The sequence below is a fragment of the Electrona antarctica genome (genome assembly GCF_951216825.1).
Source record: "Electrona antarctica genome assembly, chromosome: 4".
In the NCBI taxonomy this organism is placed as follows: Eukaryota; Metazoa; Chordata; class Actinopteri; order Myctophiformes; family Myctophidae; genus Electrona; species Electrona antarctica.
The window spans coordinates 44,381,185-44,397,972 of record NC_136809.1 but is presented as its reverse complement, the minus strand read 5'-3'; the positions used below and the strand labels follow the sequence as shown (position 1 = coordinate 44,397,972).

The 16,788-nt window shown below is 45.6% G+C and overlaps 1 protein-coding gene across 2 annotated transcripts in view; it reads right to left on the bottom strand.

The window, feature by feature from the left end:
* Positions 1-16,788, bottom strand: part of LOC306922491 (adhesion G protein-coupled receptor L3-like) — a 214,149-nt gene that overhangs the window by 31,691 nt on the left and 165,670 nt on the right. For both annotated transcript variants that reach the window (XM_079500133.1, XM_079500134.1), the window contains 4 exons: positions 15,238-15,446; positions 11,848-12,024; positions 9,799-10,008; positions 901-1,121 (listed from right to left, as the gene is read on the bottom strand). In XM_079500133.1, coding sequence (XP_079356259.1) covers positions 901-1,121; positions 9,799-10,008; positions 11,848-12,024; positions 15,238-15,446 — 817 coding nt within the window. The remainder of the gene's footprint in view (positions 1-900; positions 1,122-9,798; positions 10,009-11,847; positions 12,025-15,237; positions 15,447-16,788) is intronic.

The window sequence follows — 16,788 nt, the reverse complement described above, 5'->3', positions numbered from 1 at the left end:
TTGCACGCTGAATCGAGTGGACGGCTCACACATGCGTAAAGTGTTACTAGTGCTCGACGACTATCCGTATTCTATTCCTGTGAATGTCCTTCTTGGCACTGGGGATCCTCCTGGCCTCCCTGCTGACTGGCGCCAACACGTCAGCCATGTGCTACTACGGCACCATGATGAAGATGATGTTCAACACATCATCTACTACGGCACCATGATGAAGATGATGTTCAACACATCATCTACTACGGCACCATGATGAAGATGATGTACAACACATCATCTTCCATTACTGCTCTGCCATGCAGTCACATCCTCTAGGGATGGGGAGTCCGTTTTTACACGCACGCACGCACGCACGCACGCACGCACGCACGCACGCACGCACGCACGCACGCACGCACGCACGCACGCACAACACACACGCACGCACGCACGCAAGACACACACACACCCAGTGAGTTTCATCCCTAGTTCTCTGTCATCACACTCATCTTACACTCATACTGCAACCCCCCCCCACACACACACACACACCACACACACAAACCCCATCCCTGTCAACCTCCTCCTCCCTATTTACACGAACTCTGAAGCCACAGCTCTCACACCGCAAGCCGCCATGCACGGACGCCACGGCAATACTGTGACAACATCGGGCATTCTGCACGGCACCCGCCCCATCCACACACACACGCACACGCACACACACACACACACACACACACACACACACACACACACACACACACACACACATACACACACACACACACACACACACACACACACACGCCTCCATCCCTCTATGCTCAATCATCCAGGCCCCTCCTCCGTCCATTCTTCAATCAGCCGCCACGTCTTCAGTATTACGTCTGTCCGTCCATCCGTCCGTCTGTCCACACTTACACTCGGTCGGTGCCGTAGCTCCGGTAGTCCACGGCGGCCGACACGGCCACTATGACGGCGGGCACGCCGTAGCCCGCCAGGTAGAAGTACTTGGTCCGGGAGTGTTCGCTCTCGAAGACCTCCACCAGCATGATGTACAGCTGGACCCCCTCCAGGAACATCCACGTGAACGCTGCCAGAAAGAAGAAGTGGAGCAGCGCCGCGAACACCGCACAGGCAATCTGGAGGGGGGGGAGGGGGGGGAGGGAGAGAGAGAGAGAGAGAGAGAGAGAGAGAGAGAGAGAGAGAGAGAGAGAGAGAGAGAGAGAGAGAGAGAGAGAGAGAGAGAGCGTTTAGCCCATTTAGACCTGAGGACCATCTGTGTCACCATAGCTTTTAACCATTATTTTATACTTTAGCTGTTGAAAAATAGCAGATCGGCACTCTGTGCCGTGCTATGAGCTATTTCTTTCCCGATTTTTGGGAAAAATCGTGAAAACGCTGGAACAACATATTTTGAGATGGGGGGGTCGGCGGCCAATTACATATATATTTTTGGGGTCATTGACATGAAATATTTTGAGAACCGCCGATATAGAAACGTTTTTTATATCAGAAAACTGTCATGATTTTAGAAGACACTTTGTGGCATCCATCTGTTGTCGGGTCTCAGTGGGTTAGAGAAGCCAAATGAAGTCACAAACAGACTGTACTCATATATAAGCTGGTTGGATCCAGGTGAGTAGCCAAATGGATTAGCCAAACGGAACAAAAGGCCCCAATCCAAGGCAATCTGGACGAGAGCAGAGGCGGAAGGATATGACTCAGACAAATTAATCGTTTATCACATTTACATAAGCCAGAAAATGCACAGGATTAAAACGCGGGGGCTGCCAATTACAGAAATAGAAAGGACAGAAATGGGTAAAGGATGAAGAGTGACGGAAGAGAGAAAACGGGAGTCACATATACAGGAAAATCTGCCAAAAACGGTACAAAATGTAACCAAGTTGACCCTCATGGGTCCGTTTGCTTACAGTTGGGTGCCACCGATATTGTCCCTTATCATTTGACCCATTTAGGCCTGACCTCAAAATTTAAAAAAATCCTTCTAAATCCTCCAGTTTTCTGAAATAAATATTTTCACGATTTTTTAAAAATAGCAGACCTACAAGCTCGTAGCGCGCCACTCGGTGGCGCGCTATGAGCTTGTAGATCTGCTATTTTTCAATAGCTAAATTATAACAATGTTTAAAACACCAAAAGGGGTTCCCGCCCAAAATGGGTTAACTGTCCTTTTGCGCAGATCATGCAAACCTCAGCAAAAAGAAAAGGACAATATCGATGGCCTCCAACTGTATACACTCTTGGCGTTAAACTGACACTGTCGAGTTTACAGTGGGGGAAGACCATAAACGCAGCACACAAAGCTCCTAAACAGGATATCTGAATCATTTTTTTAGCTGATATCAGCCCAGACTCCGTCACATTATTATTTTGTTATCTCGCACCTCCACATTTAACAAGACATTCCGAGAACATTTAGTGCTGCATGCCAAAAGGAAATAAGCAAATAGAGGAGGAAAAAAAAGTACTGCGGCACGAGGATTTAGAGAAAGTGTGAACTACTTAGAATAATCGCTGACAATACAACATTATTTTTGTCAACGTCAAGTGCGAACAAACAAGGAAGGAGAACGGTGGCAGAAGCTTGGATACGGCAAAACCCACTGTTAGGAAAGAGATGGCTTTTGACAGGTCTTCACACGCAGCTGATGAAAACATCAGGGGCAATAATAAAATCTTTAGTGGTTCGCACACGCGGTCTTTAGTGATTTTATTAGGCCTCAGAATGGGATAAAGAACGATGTTGGGAGATTAATAAAACCTTAATTCAACATCCCGGTTAGCAAATTAACGCAACAGATGACAGATTGCAGCCTTTAGTAAAACATGGCCGATTAACACTTCCGGTTCAAGCATAACACGGTTCTTCTTCTCTGTTTATGTCGTGCAACACGGCTCTTCTTCGCTGCTTATTTCGTGCATTCTACTGGCACTGGCCACTGATCGCTGCCTATGGAAACGGGAGGGAATGTGTTAAAAGGTTAAATCACTATATTCGCATAGTAATCTTTGCTATAGTGTTTGTTCAGTAACAGTGGTCTCCCTGTCTCTCCAGCTCTTTGATAAACAGAAAATACATTTTCAGGTATAGGTGACACAATTTCAGCCAATCAGGAGAGCTATAGTATCCATTTATCAGCTACATTTCTATTAGCCTCGGTCCCAGGCTTACTCATCTGCGAAGAGAAAAGCCTGGTCACAACCTAAGGCAACCTAAGTGTCGGTACGGAACATCCGACAGATGTATTTCCCCCGGATACGATATTATTCCGACCAATCACAACACTTGTTTCATCCACGGAGAATGTAAATTGATTTGTAAAGCATCAACGTCATTTCCTTTCCTTGAGCGGTATACTTCCGCCAAAATCCCGCAACTTCCGCCGAAAACAAATGATAGCCTCTACAGCTTAGGTCTTGCCCAGCGTGAATTTGTATAGTGTTCCAGTTCTAATTTTGTCTGCTCATTTATTTGAGTCATCAATTACAATTGTTTAACCTATATGTATCCTTTAGAAGAACAAAGTCCATTATGCACACCTACAGAGGACAGGTGCGTCGGAGAACTGGAGAAGTAGAAACAAATGGCATCCCGTGGCAACACGGGGAGTTAGAGAATCCCCAAACCTTGCTCAATAATTATTATTTTTTCTTAATCCGTATCCTGACTGAGTTCTCTATCCTGATTGGATACAATTGGTGACCTGAAAATGCATTTTTGTTTGTTTAATAAAAAGCTGGAGAGACATCTCCTGTCTCTATAGCAATGAGTACTATCATAATACAGAGCTTTATAACACTTAATAACACTTATTTTAACCAAAGAAAATCACTTACCCTACCATTAAGTCAAAGTACAAACGTATTAACATCAAATTAGTAGCAAAAGTTAAATAAAATCTCACAACTGCAAAAAAAAAACTTTCCAATCTGTGATTTGTGAAAAAGCGTGAAAGGCGTCTCCCACACACTAGCGCTGTGTTTCATAAACAATTAGCACGATATGTAAAATGAAGATGTTCTGGTAGCAACCAGTTGAATACATTGCAGGTTGAAGACTGTAAACCTAACTGCTAATCAGATCCACTACACACGAGGCACCACATTCCCTCCTAGATATTCGCCTGGGACCCAAACTAGTGAAATATATAGCAGATCTACTGAAAAGATCATTGGATTTTGTTTTTAATTCATGAAAAGTTTTGCTTTTTTGGGAATGCTTTTTTTTTAAATGTTTTGAAATAACATAATAATGAAAAACCAAATGCAGGAAACCAAAACTAAGGGGACCCATAACAATGTGTCCGCGACCCTCAAACTGTTTGGGAAACAATGTGTTAAAAGATGCTGTTAATTAGATGCAGCGAATAGAGACACCGGCTGACCAGAAGACACACACTCCTCACTAGAGAAGCCCTTTTCATTGGCTGACCAGAAGACACACGCTCCTCACTAGAGAAGCCCTTTTCATTGGCTGACCAGAAGACACACGCTCCTCACTAGAGAAGCCCTTTTCATTGGCTGACCAGAAGACACACGCTCCTCACTAGAGAAGCCCTGACCAGAAGACACACGCTCCTCACTAGAGAAGCCCTGACCAGAAGACACACGCTCCTCACTAGAGAAGCCCTGACCAGAAGACACACGCTCCTCACTAGAGAAGCCCTGACCAGAAGACACACGCTCCTCACTAGAGAAGCCCTGACCAGAAGACACACGCTCCTCACTAGAGAAGCCCTGACCAGAAGACACACGCTCCTCACTAGAGAAGCCCTGACCAGAAGACACACGCTCCTCACTAGAGAAGCCCTGACCAGAAGACACACGCTCCTCACTAGAGAAGCCCTGACCAGAAGACACACGCTCCTCACTAGAGAAGCCCTGACCAGAAGACACACGCTCCTCACTAGAGAAGCCCTGACCAGAAGACACACGCTCCTCACTAGAGAAGCCCTGACCAGAAGACACACGCTCTTCACTAGAGAAGCCCTGACCAGAAGACACACGCTCCTCACTAGAGAAGCCCTGACCAGAAGACACACGCTCCTCACTAGAGAAGCCCTGACCAGAAGACACACGCTCCTCACTAGAGAAGCCCTGACCAGAAGACACACGCTCCTCACTAGAGAAGCCCTGACCAGAAGACACACGCTCCTCACTAGAGAAGCCCTTTTCATTGCGTGCCACCAAAGTGTTCACCGGTAGCAGCAACAGAACGGGGAAGGATTGGAAATCCAAGGTCGTGTATAAAACTTAAATCCGCATTAGCTATTTAAGCAAAGAGATGGGAAGAACACAGGGCTGCTTAAGAATATAATCCTGGGAAAGGAACGAGAGGTGAGATCCGTGTCTCCGGCAAGTCGCCAACTTATAAAGTCAGCCCTAAGTGATTCAATGAGAGAGCTAACAGACAGACATTTATAATGGAATGGTTTGGAGTGTGAGACAATTAACCAATGTCTGGAATACAATGAGTTTAGGGGACCAGGGGAGTCACTCATTTCCATTTCTAATGAGTGCAGCTCATAGGTTGCGCGGAATGCGTGCACAATAACAACACACACAGTCACACACACACACACACACACACACACACACACACACGTGCACGCGCAAACCACATACACACTCGCATGAATGCAGTTCAATGCACACGCATTATGCACAGGTGAAAAAAGGTGGCTGCTTCTGCAAAGTCATTTAGTTCTCCTGCCGGAATTAGTGGCTTAGTGGTTCTGAGCAAAGCGGCGCTGGCGACGTTAATGGAGGTCACAAATAGTCACCAGTAATTAAGAGGAGGAGAGAACACGCTCTCTCTCTCTCTCTCTCTCTCACACACACACACACACACACACACACACACACACACACACACACACACACACACACACACACACACACACACACACACACACACACACACACACACACACACACTTCAGCTTGAAAGGCATTTGTTTTGCCGTTGTGTCAAATTGTTTTCATCTCCAATAACGTTCCCTCATTGAGCAGTGAGCGAGACACAAACATTCTGGTCCTGAAGTTGTCTCTAATCCTTGGACACGGCGGAGGAGATAAAAGAGCACATCCCTCCCTCTGAGACAGAGCAAACACACCATGCGTAAATACCCCGCAGGCAGAGCCGGATTTACCTTGCTGAGGGCCCCCGGGCTGGAGCAAATTTGAGGGCCCCCCTTGGGGCGCGCGGCGGAGCCGCTATTTTGTTTTCATTTTGGGGTACCCAGGCCCCTAAAAAGAGAGGCAGGCAGGCAGGCAGGCAGGCAGGTAGAAGCTCTCAATGGTTTAACCATAATACAACTAAATACAATAACTATACACACATTTCATTTGAATTGGATTTCAATACTTTACAATCTTATAATTAAAACATTTTTTGGGGGGCTGCAGCACACCCTAGCCCAACGGTAAGTCCGGCTCTGCCCGCAGGTCACTGAGCTGGCATCTTGGAAATGCTCTGATATGTTATTATATTCAATGTATTTGGCAAATAGTGGGAAGAACAAACGCCCATGTTCAGGCAGCATGTGACTGTGTATGCACACATTTAAGTGAAAACAAAGGGAAAATAGTGTATAGTCGCAACTTGTGCACACAGACACATTCACACACGCATACTGCACGCACACGTGCACAGGGAAGCAAAATAATAATACAACTAGAAAAATTGCCCCTCTGGGCACAGGTCTCCACCAGGGCAGGTCAGGTGGTGGCCTCCTGCAAAAATCCACCTGTTGGCGGCGCAATAACAGGCCAATGTGAAAAGGGTGGGATATATTCCTCAGCCTAGTAGGAAAGTCTGTGAAAGATTTCACGAAAATTGCACGCTGAGTTCATGATTTGAGGCTTTTTGTTCAAAACAGGCCAATCCTGCCAACTTTGAAAGCCAATGTTAGCCAACTAGGATGGAATATGAAATATCGGAAAGATCCGGCTTGAACACATGACTATAGAGATAGTGTGTAACGGTTTGCGGGATTTTTGGACAGAATCTGGAGGTGAAATATCAAAAAATGTGTTTTTCAAAAGTCGGCCTGGTGGTGCCTTTAACAGGCCGTTCTGGAAAATGTGTGTGTGCAAAATTTGGCATCGACCGGGTTAACGGTGGCGGAGATTAGCTGTACACAGACGGACGGACGGACGGACGGACGGACGGACGGACACACACACACACACACACACACACACACACACACACACACACACACACACACACACACACACACACACACACACACACACACACACACACACACACACACACACACACACACGGACAGACGGAGTGCAAAACATACTCTCTCCCCATGCCTTCGGCCTGGTGGAGACAAAAAGAATCCCCACACGGAAAATGTTTTTCAGACCATGATCCAATATCAGATTCGGGAAACCTTAGGGGAAACCTCCAACCTGGTATTTTTCAGATTTTTTGCAGCGTTTTCAGCCGTGGGTTTTTCCATACATTAATGACATTAATGTTTTAGGTATAGTACTGTTAAAATGGTGTTTTCCTCGAGTTCTAATCACTGTATACAGTTGGAGGCCATCGATATTGTCCTTTTCTTTTTGCTGAGGTTTGCGTGATCTGCGCAAAAGGACAGTTAACCCATTTTGGGCGGGAACCCCTTTTGGTGTTTTAAACATTGTTATAATTTAGCTATTGAAAAATAGCAGATCTACAAGCTCATAGCGCGCCACCGAGTGGCGCGCTACGAGCTTGTAGGTCTGCTATTTTTGAAAAATCGTGAAAATATTTATTTCAGAAAACTGGAGGATTTAGAAGGATTTTTTTAAATTTTGAGGTCAGGCCTAAATGGGTCAAATGATAAGGGACAATATCGGTGGCACCCAACTGTATGATTGCACACACGATCGGTCATTGATTGGCATGGATCCTCGCTTGTTGTTGATGCACCCGGCAGCACTGTAACGTGTTGCAGAGCACCAACTTCCTGTAGCCAAGCTGTGCTACATGAGCCTCCTTTCACACATGATTATCGCTCGACTGCCTTGAAAACGGTGGAGGTTTGTCCACCGTGGATTGCATTGTTGAACTCCTGTGTGGTAGCGGCCGGTCCAATTGAGCGATAATCATGGAGACGTTGGTAGTGAAAGAAGGCTCGGGGAGCATCAGTGTTTGCATTGGCAGTTTTGGCACGCCTTGTATGGGTAACTTTTGTGAGAATAAAAAATACCAAAACATAGCAAGTGTTCCGCTGTCGGCCTTGGCTGTGGCTCAGCGGTCCAGGCACCTTGGCTGGTAATCCAGTCTGGCAGTGTGCCGCGGGTTCGACTCCCGATCCCGACGGCCTTTACTGCATGTCACCCCCCCATCTCTCTCCCCATTTCCTGTCAGCCTACTGTCTGTCCCTCCATAAAAAAATATAAAATAAAGGCGAAAGCTACCAAAAAAAAAACATAAAAAAAAGTGTTCCGCTGTCTATTTTAATGCAAGAGAACCGAACATATAAGCATGTTCATTGTCAATTACTGCTGCCTTCCCTGTCAACAAATAATTTGATCCTACCTGTTGCGTGGTGTAATCGACTTTCGATCTAGAACTCCAGTGACTTCCATTATTCCTAGTGATTTGATATTTTGGACACTGCCATGATCCATATGGAGCAAATTCCATAACTTCACGCAGTGGTAAATGAAATCTGTGCTACTTTAAGTCAGGGGAGCACAGCATACTTAGTTGCGCACTGGCGTTGCGTGCAGTAATTAGCAGATATACAAGCTCACAACGCGAAGCATTCGTGACTATGAGCTTGCAGATCTACTATAGGCCTACTGTGCACGACACCGGCACGCAACAAAGTAGTCTTACACTGTGTGTCGGGTTACAATCAGCGGTCGATTCTGAGCAGCTGATCCATGTAAAAAATATTTGGCTGGGGAATCTGGATGCTTGGTAGTTTGGAGAGATCACTTGACTAGCAAGTACATGCTGTGATTTGACGACTCCATGTCATTCACACTGCGGCCATGGCTACATACAGTAAATCCCCCACCCCTCCATATTTATTTTTTTGCAAATCGGCACTGATCTCATGAATAGCCCATGTGAAATCTCAAGACGGAAATCCGTCCCCACGACAGAGAACTTTAATTCATGCGTCCACTCACGCATGCATGCACGCATGTACTGTACCGAGATTATAATAGTTTTGGACATTTCATTATAGTTTAGTTTTAGTTCGTTTTGAATTTTTTTACCAATTCTGTTCGTTTTTATTAGTTTTTAGAGTGGATTTGCAAGTTTTTAGTTTTTGAAAATACCAATTGTTTTAGTTTGTATTAGTTTTAGTAAAGTTTTGTCCAGTAAATATATATCTGGGAGCATATTGGTGTGCAGACCTTTTTATTCTTTACTAGAGCGGTGCCCGTGGGGCCTCTACAGCGGTGCCCGTTGGGCGAACGGTTCTCGAGTTACCACAGACAGACAGACAGACAGACAGACAGACAGACAGACAGACAGACAGACAGACAGACAGACAGACAGACAGACAGACAGACAGACAGACAGACAGACAGACAGACAGACAGACATAGTGCATTTTTAGATGGATGACTCTGTTTGTTCCAGCACCCAGCCTGCTAAGATTTTAGATGTGCGTGTCTTTTGGCTGCATTTTTTCAGCCAGTCTCCTTTGCCAGTTTTCTTCTATTTTTCTATGGTTTTTCTTTTATTACACTTTCAGACACAGACAAAAACTAAAATAAAATACAGCAACTTCAACCCCCACAACCCCTTGGGCCGCTCGCTCTTACCGGCTGGTCGGCCCTGTTGATCCCGACCAGGAACAGTGACTCTGCGATGAACAGGCTGATGCAGAGGTTCTTGTGGATGGTGTTGCGGTCGCTCTGCAGCCCGCGGAAGAAGCAGAAGGTGAAGATGCAGATGAGCAGGCAGACCAGCGACAGCAGGATGCCCACCCACGTGATCACATCCAGCAGCAGGTCGTGCATGCTGTCCGCTTTCTGATGAGGAAAACAACGTCACACACACAGAGAGAGAGAGAGAACCAGCAGGATGAGTTGACATTAGAGCGCTGAACAGTGTTCCTTTTGCTGACTGAGACCAAGACTAAACGACTCAAAGATTTTGCCATTTAGTCAACTAAGACTAAACAAATTCCAACGACTAAGACCGAATCAGAATTTTCTGCCAAAATTAACACTGGCGCTGAAGTGTGAGCAAATGGCTTTTCATATCCACTTACTTCCTTCTCTATTCATGCATGAGCATCCCGCGGGAATTCTGAACACATACGCATCCATCGAGCACCCCCCCCCCCCCCCACACACACACACACACACTCAAGTACCTACACCCCCCATGTGTGTGTGTGTGTGTGTGTGTGTGTGTGAGGTTGGTGCGTGTTGCTCTGCGTTCAGGGCCGCCTGCGTTATGCCGCGTTGCACAGGTGTGCTAGCTCTATCCATCAGTGTCCCGCAGCCTGCCAGGGCCGAGCAGCGTTCAACACAGCGGCGTTGTGATGGATCTATCTCTCCAACCATCACACTGTGTTCACACCGGGCTGCCGAGCCACGCAGCTCTGACCATGACCCCGTTCACAGAGCAGCACACATCCTCTGGCCCGGAGAGAAGGGGGACAGGACAAGTGACTATTCCCCTTTCACAGAGCAGCACACATCCTCTGGCCCGGAGAGAAGGGGGACAGGACAAGTGACTATTCCCCTTTCACAGAGCAGCACACATCCTCTGGCCCGGAGCACAGGGACAGGACAAGTGACTATTCCCCTTTCACAGAGCAGCACACATCCCCTGGCCCGGAGCACAGGGACAGGACAAGTGACTAGTCCCCTTTCACAGAGCAGCACACATCCTCTGGCCCGGAGCACAGGGACAGGACAAGTGACTATTCCCCTTTCACAGAGCAGCACACATCCTCTGGCCCGGAGCACAGGGACAGGACAAGTGACTATTCCCATTACTGATGTGGGGACAGCTTTCTGACGTCACCCTGCAGTGCCTGCACCCGCCACAAGCATTTTGTTGCTGTCGGGAGGAAACCTCCTAAATACATTTTTGAGGTTTTTTTAATTTCCTGAAAAATGTATACGGTATTTTTCATTTCCTGAAACATGTATATTTTGGAGTTAGGTGGTTTCTTCCCGACAGCAGAGATTTGCTCTTCGCCCCGCCCGCTATGATAAGACCCACATGCGCATGAATAAAACCAGAGAAAAACACGGGAACTATGCTAAGTTAGCCATGGATTAGCTTTTTTCTTTCCCTTGTTTTTTTATTTTATTTGTATTTATTTTTTACAATTCTTATGATGTTAAAATCAAAACATGTTTGGGAATGAGCGCTTCATGGACTCGTTTGAGGTGCTCTTTGGCTAGGGATATACATAGACATCAAATAAACACAAAACTGACTGAAATGCCTTCATTTAAATGCCACTGTCATGTTAGACCTTAAGAAGAAACTTCTGATGTGTTCCGGTCATACACCTTCGTCACGGAGTCAAACCGTTCTTATGACATTCAGAAAGGGTTGTTTATCTTTGTACAACTGTGGGTTTACCTGCAAGATGCGCAATATGTCAAACAAGCAACGCAACTCATGTAAATTCACCCAAGCCAAGCCTGATTAATCAATCCCAGAAAGTTGTTTATAGCATACAATCCATCCTCCACATTTTGCAGTCTACCTCCTCCTTAATTCAGTCCCCCTCCCCCTCACAGTACCTCTTCACCTGTGCTAGCCATTACTTGTCAAATGATGAACAACTGCCCGTGTGATCCAGCCCATCCCATCCTGGCAGTCACGGCCCAGTGAGCACCCACCTTGACCTCCACGTGGGCCATGAGCACAGCGAAGCTGGTGAGGTGTGTGCAGGAGCAGCTGGTGTGTGTGCGGTTGGTGGCCAGCAGCCGACAGTCTTGTGTGGACCAGAAGCCTGTCATGGTGCGCTTGGAGTAGCTCCAGAACGAACAGTTGGGATTGAAGTTCTCCTCCGAATGCTGGGAGGGGAGGAGGAGAGAGAGAGAGAGAGACGTTAAGGAGAGGTAGACGGAGGCGGAGAGAGAGAGATTTAAAGAGAGTTAGAGGGAGGCAGAGAGAGGACAAGTAAAAAACGGACGGGTTGGTGCCAGTGGAGTGGGAGAGTGATAAAAGAGAGAGGTATGAATGAAGAGCGCGCGCACACGCACGCGCACACACACACACACACACACACACACACACACACACACACACGCACGCACGCACGCACGCACGCACGCACACACGCACGCACACACACACTGCCCACTGAATATCTCTTGTGGGCATATCAGAGTCAAATTTTCATTCAAAACAACCTAAACTCACCCTTAGGCCTATAACCACAACCTATACATTGGACTCTAATCTTAACATAACTGGAACCACATACCCGGAGGTACTTTATTTTACTGTTATGTTTAATGATGAAACATTGACAAATGTATGTGAACATGCTGCTCTCTAAAGCTTTAAACCAAATTAAGTAAGATTGTTACTGAATAGGCTACTTACTTTTATTTTCAACATATTGACATAAACACTGGACTTTTGATGTCAGTATTTTCTGATCAAAATGTTGTCAATTAAAGGGGGTACTTGGATTCAGCAATCAGGAAAAGTGAAAAGTGAAGCGCAAAAAGTTTGAGAACCACATACTGCCTTACCCCAACCTTACCTTACCCTATATCTCTATCCCTGACAGACAGGAAGCATCAGGCACTTGCTCGCGTCAAGAAACACAAGCATTGAAGTGCTGTAGACACATTGGAGGCGTCAAGTGGGCGCATGAAAACCTGTTGATGTGTCTTTCAGAGCTCGCTTCTATTTTCAACTGTTGAATCCCAGGCACAAACAACATATAATGTGTGTACCGTATGGCATCCAAGGCATTCACGAGTTTAAATAATGCATGTACTTTATGTAAATGAGTTTCCAATTGTGTGACAATTGAGTACCACAGACGAATAACAGTCTAAGTCCACACTATTGATCCGTAATATATAAATGATAGATAAGGGTTCAGGACAACAAGGCCTTTTCGTGGAGGGGTCAGTCTGAAATTTGGACTTAGACTGTTTTTCGTCTGTGGTACTCAATTGGACAGGCAATACATTCTCTTTTGAGAAAGACAAATCTTTTTTTTTTTTAAATAGAAAAATGTCTGTACAGATCCTGAAAAATAATAGGTTTGTCTGTGAAACTAATGATAGTGCTTTTAAACCGCAAAGATATGGATGAGGAGAAGTTAAACGCACCCAGAGCTACACTATATAACGCCAAGTTCAAAGTTCAACTTTCAAAAGCTCATCTATGCAGGCGAGAGAGCAGGCGGAACGGAGAGAAGAGAACGAGAGAGACACACCAAAATGAACAGAATTAAACAGCGCGCGCACGTGTGCGTGCGTGCGTGCGTGCGTGCGTGCGTGCGTGCGTGCAAGTGCTGGTACCTCCCACAGTACATGTGGGTTAGTGCAGTTCAATGTATTAATAATTGCGGTACAATTGTGGTGAACAAGTGGGCTCATGTGATGACCATCATATCACTGACGTGAGCGTTATTAACACTTTCTATGGAAACATGTAGATATTTTGTATCTTAATTCTTCTTCTTCTTCCATTTCTTACTTCTACGGAAAATAACGATGGGAACGATGCACAAAAACAAATTTCACTTCTTTAATTACTTCTGTAAAGCTGTGAAGTGACAATAAAGTAACCAAACCGTAACCCTAACCCGACATGAAAATCATTCTTTTTCTTGTGGGTTCCACAACAATGTACCCACAAGGCTGATTATTTCTGGTTTTACTATCCCAGTGGGGTCTTCTCATTCCCATTGTGACGGTAAAACGCAGTATGCACGCATGCACGCACACACGCACGCACGTACACACACACACACAGACACACACGCAATCATGCGCACAGCGCACGCACACACTTACACACGCAGATAAAAGCAGAAAAAACAACAGAGGGGAGGGACAGAATGTGCGAATGGAGAAACAAGTAAAAAGAGCAGTTGTTCTCGGCCAACTAGCCTGGATGAAACCCTGGCTTGAATAAATAAATGAATACATAAATAAGTAGAACATGATAGTGCAGGGAGAGGCAAGAGACCCTGAGGGGTTTATGCTTGGCCGCTATACCTACAGTAAGTGAATAATATATTGATCACAATATTACATCAAAAAGATTAAGTGAAGAAATATTACATCAAAACAACATAAGAGAAGGGTGAGACAGAGAGAGAGAGAGAGAGAGAGAGAGAGAGAGAGAGAGAGAGAGAGAGAGAGAGAGAGAGAGAGAGAGAGAGAGAGAGAGAGAGAGAGAGAGACAGACAGAGAGAGAGAGAGAAGGAGAGGGAGAGAGAGAGAGGGAGAAGGAGGAGAGAGGGAGTGTGTGTGTGCTTGTGCATGTGTGTCTGCAGATAAAAGCGTGTTGATGCACATGCTGCACATGTGTGCACGCATTGTGCAGTGAAGCAAATACATACAGTATGTGAGTTGTGAGTACATAAAAAAAAAAAGCATACAAGGCAAAATGATATCATTCCTTGGCTTATAATTTAATTACATTATTTATGTATTAATGGAATTATTTGTATGAAAGATGAGTTTTTTTTTTTTTTTTTTTACCAGATGAGAAACATAATTCCATCATTTTTTGGTTAGAAGAGGCAGTTATGACTGTCCAGTAAAAGTAACAGAAGAATGCATTTGTTTGGAAATGAAAGACGTGAACCCCAGCGTCCCTTTTTCTGGGGCGAACATCTGGCAAACACAGCAGATCTACAAGGAGATCTCCTCCTACGAGGAGATCTACAAGGAGCCATGGCAATCTTGCAAATCGACACATTTTTGTGGACTTTGGCACGGTGTCCGTGTGGACACAAAAAGTGTATATGGAGATAGGTCTGGAGATAAGTTGTTAAATCCCTTCAATCATATCATTTCAGAGAAAACAAGCAGCGAATGACCCTAATATCCCTTCGTGGATATTAGTCTCGTCCCTCTCAGCATTCCATTTTTGTCCGTAATGTCCCGCCCCATATTTGCATACTAGGCCCTGGTTGATTTTAGCCTGGTTCCAGACGAATCTGGTTGGCTCGTCACCAATTCTGCCGTGAAGTCTCCTCACACTGTTGAGACGGGCCAGACTTACAGCTACAGTTGTCTAAGTTTACGCACCTGCAGGTGTTTAACGGTGAAGACCACGGGCTCGGACAGGTAGACCTTGTTGCTCTCCTTGTTGATGGACGCCATGATGACCGGGGAGTTGACGATGACCGAGTAGTTGGGGTAGACGACGGCCTCGCCGCTCAGGCGCACGCTGGCGTTCTCCGTGGACAGGTAGGCACCCAGGTTTCTGTAGAGGACAAAGGCCATCCGGATCTCCCCTGAGAGGACACACACAGAGGACAGCGCTGCTAGAGACCAGACCCATGCTTCATACTGTACATGTCATCAGTGGTGGAAAAAGTACTCACTTTTTACTTGAAGGGATAATTTTTTTACTTAAAGATGGAGTGCCACGATTTTTTTCCACCCTAAAACATGATCATCAGGTATTATTATAATATAAGGAGGAAGAACTTTTTCCAAAAAGTGTACAGTATTTGTTAAAATCATGCTTTTATGTGGACACGCCCACCAGTTCATTAAGTATGCCTGGTTTGCCTGGTGGGTGGTGATGGGTGGTGATCCACCTGAACTGAAGCCGCACCCACAGCTGTAGTTGTATGATAAATGGGGAGGGGCTAGGGGAGGGGCTGATATGAGTGTGATATCACTATATTACTGTTTATTTCATTGGCCCGTTTGACTGTCAAGGGTTCAGCCTCCAGGAAGACAAAGTTAATACACCATTGCACATAACAACGACTCCAGGGTGTCTAATGAAGTACTGTTACCTCATAGACACATGAAAAACTGGAAAAATACAAAAATTGTGGCACTCCATCTTTAAATTGTAGGCTATGAAATATACTTGCCATTAATATAGTGGTTGCAACTGTATTCATTGATTGCCCGAGTCCCGTGGTGGGAGTTCTGCTCTGGTTTAAAACTAGCGTCAAGACAAGACAAGTCGAGACAAGCTTGCTCCACGGCTGTGTTGTGGGGGGAGGGGGCAGAAGACAGCCATGGAGCAAGCTTGTCTCGTCAAAACCACGTGACTCCCATTGAAAATGAATTGCGAGCTGCTCTGACCCCCCCCTGTCCCCCAAGGACAGCGAGAGAGCACCCTGTCTTTCATATGTGAGCGTCGCCTAAAGGTCCTTTGTTTGTTTGTTTGTGTGTTTGTTGAAGCATAAACAAATGTTATCCAATGACAACAAAATATTCTTTAGTTTTTGGTCTGAGAGGCTAAATGTCATCAAATGGTGGTCCTTGGCTAAAATGCCAAATAAACTAATGGGCCTTGAGCCCTTGATACAAAAAGGGAAAACCACTTCTCTAAAGTAAACTGGAATTCAATGTTGCATAGCTCTAAACTGATTCAATGTTCAATGGCTGATTAAATGATTAAATGTCTTGCATGGGCCTGCTCTTGTATGGGAAGAAGGTAGGAAGTCTGCACACCGTTCTTTAAGCTCCCATCAATTTTATTAAGGGATCAACGTTTCGACCCCTCCGGGTCTTCATCAGGATTTTCTTTTTAGATGTGCGTGCTTCCCGTTTGAATGTTCTCCCTGCTCTTGTATGCCCATGGAGGGAGTTTGCATAGCGTTAGATGATTTT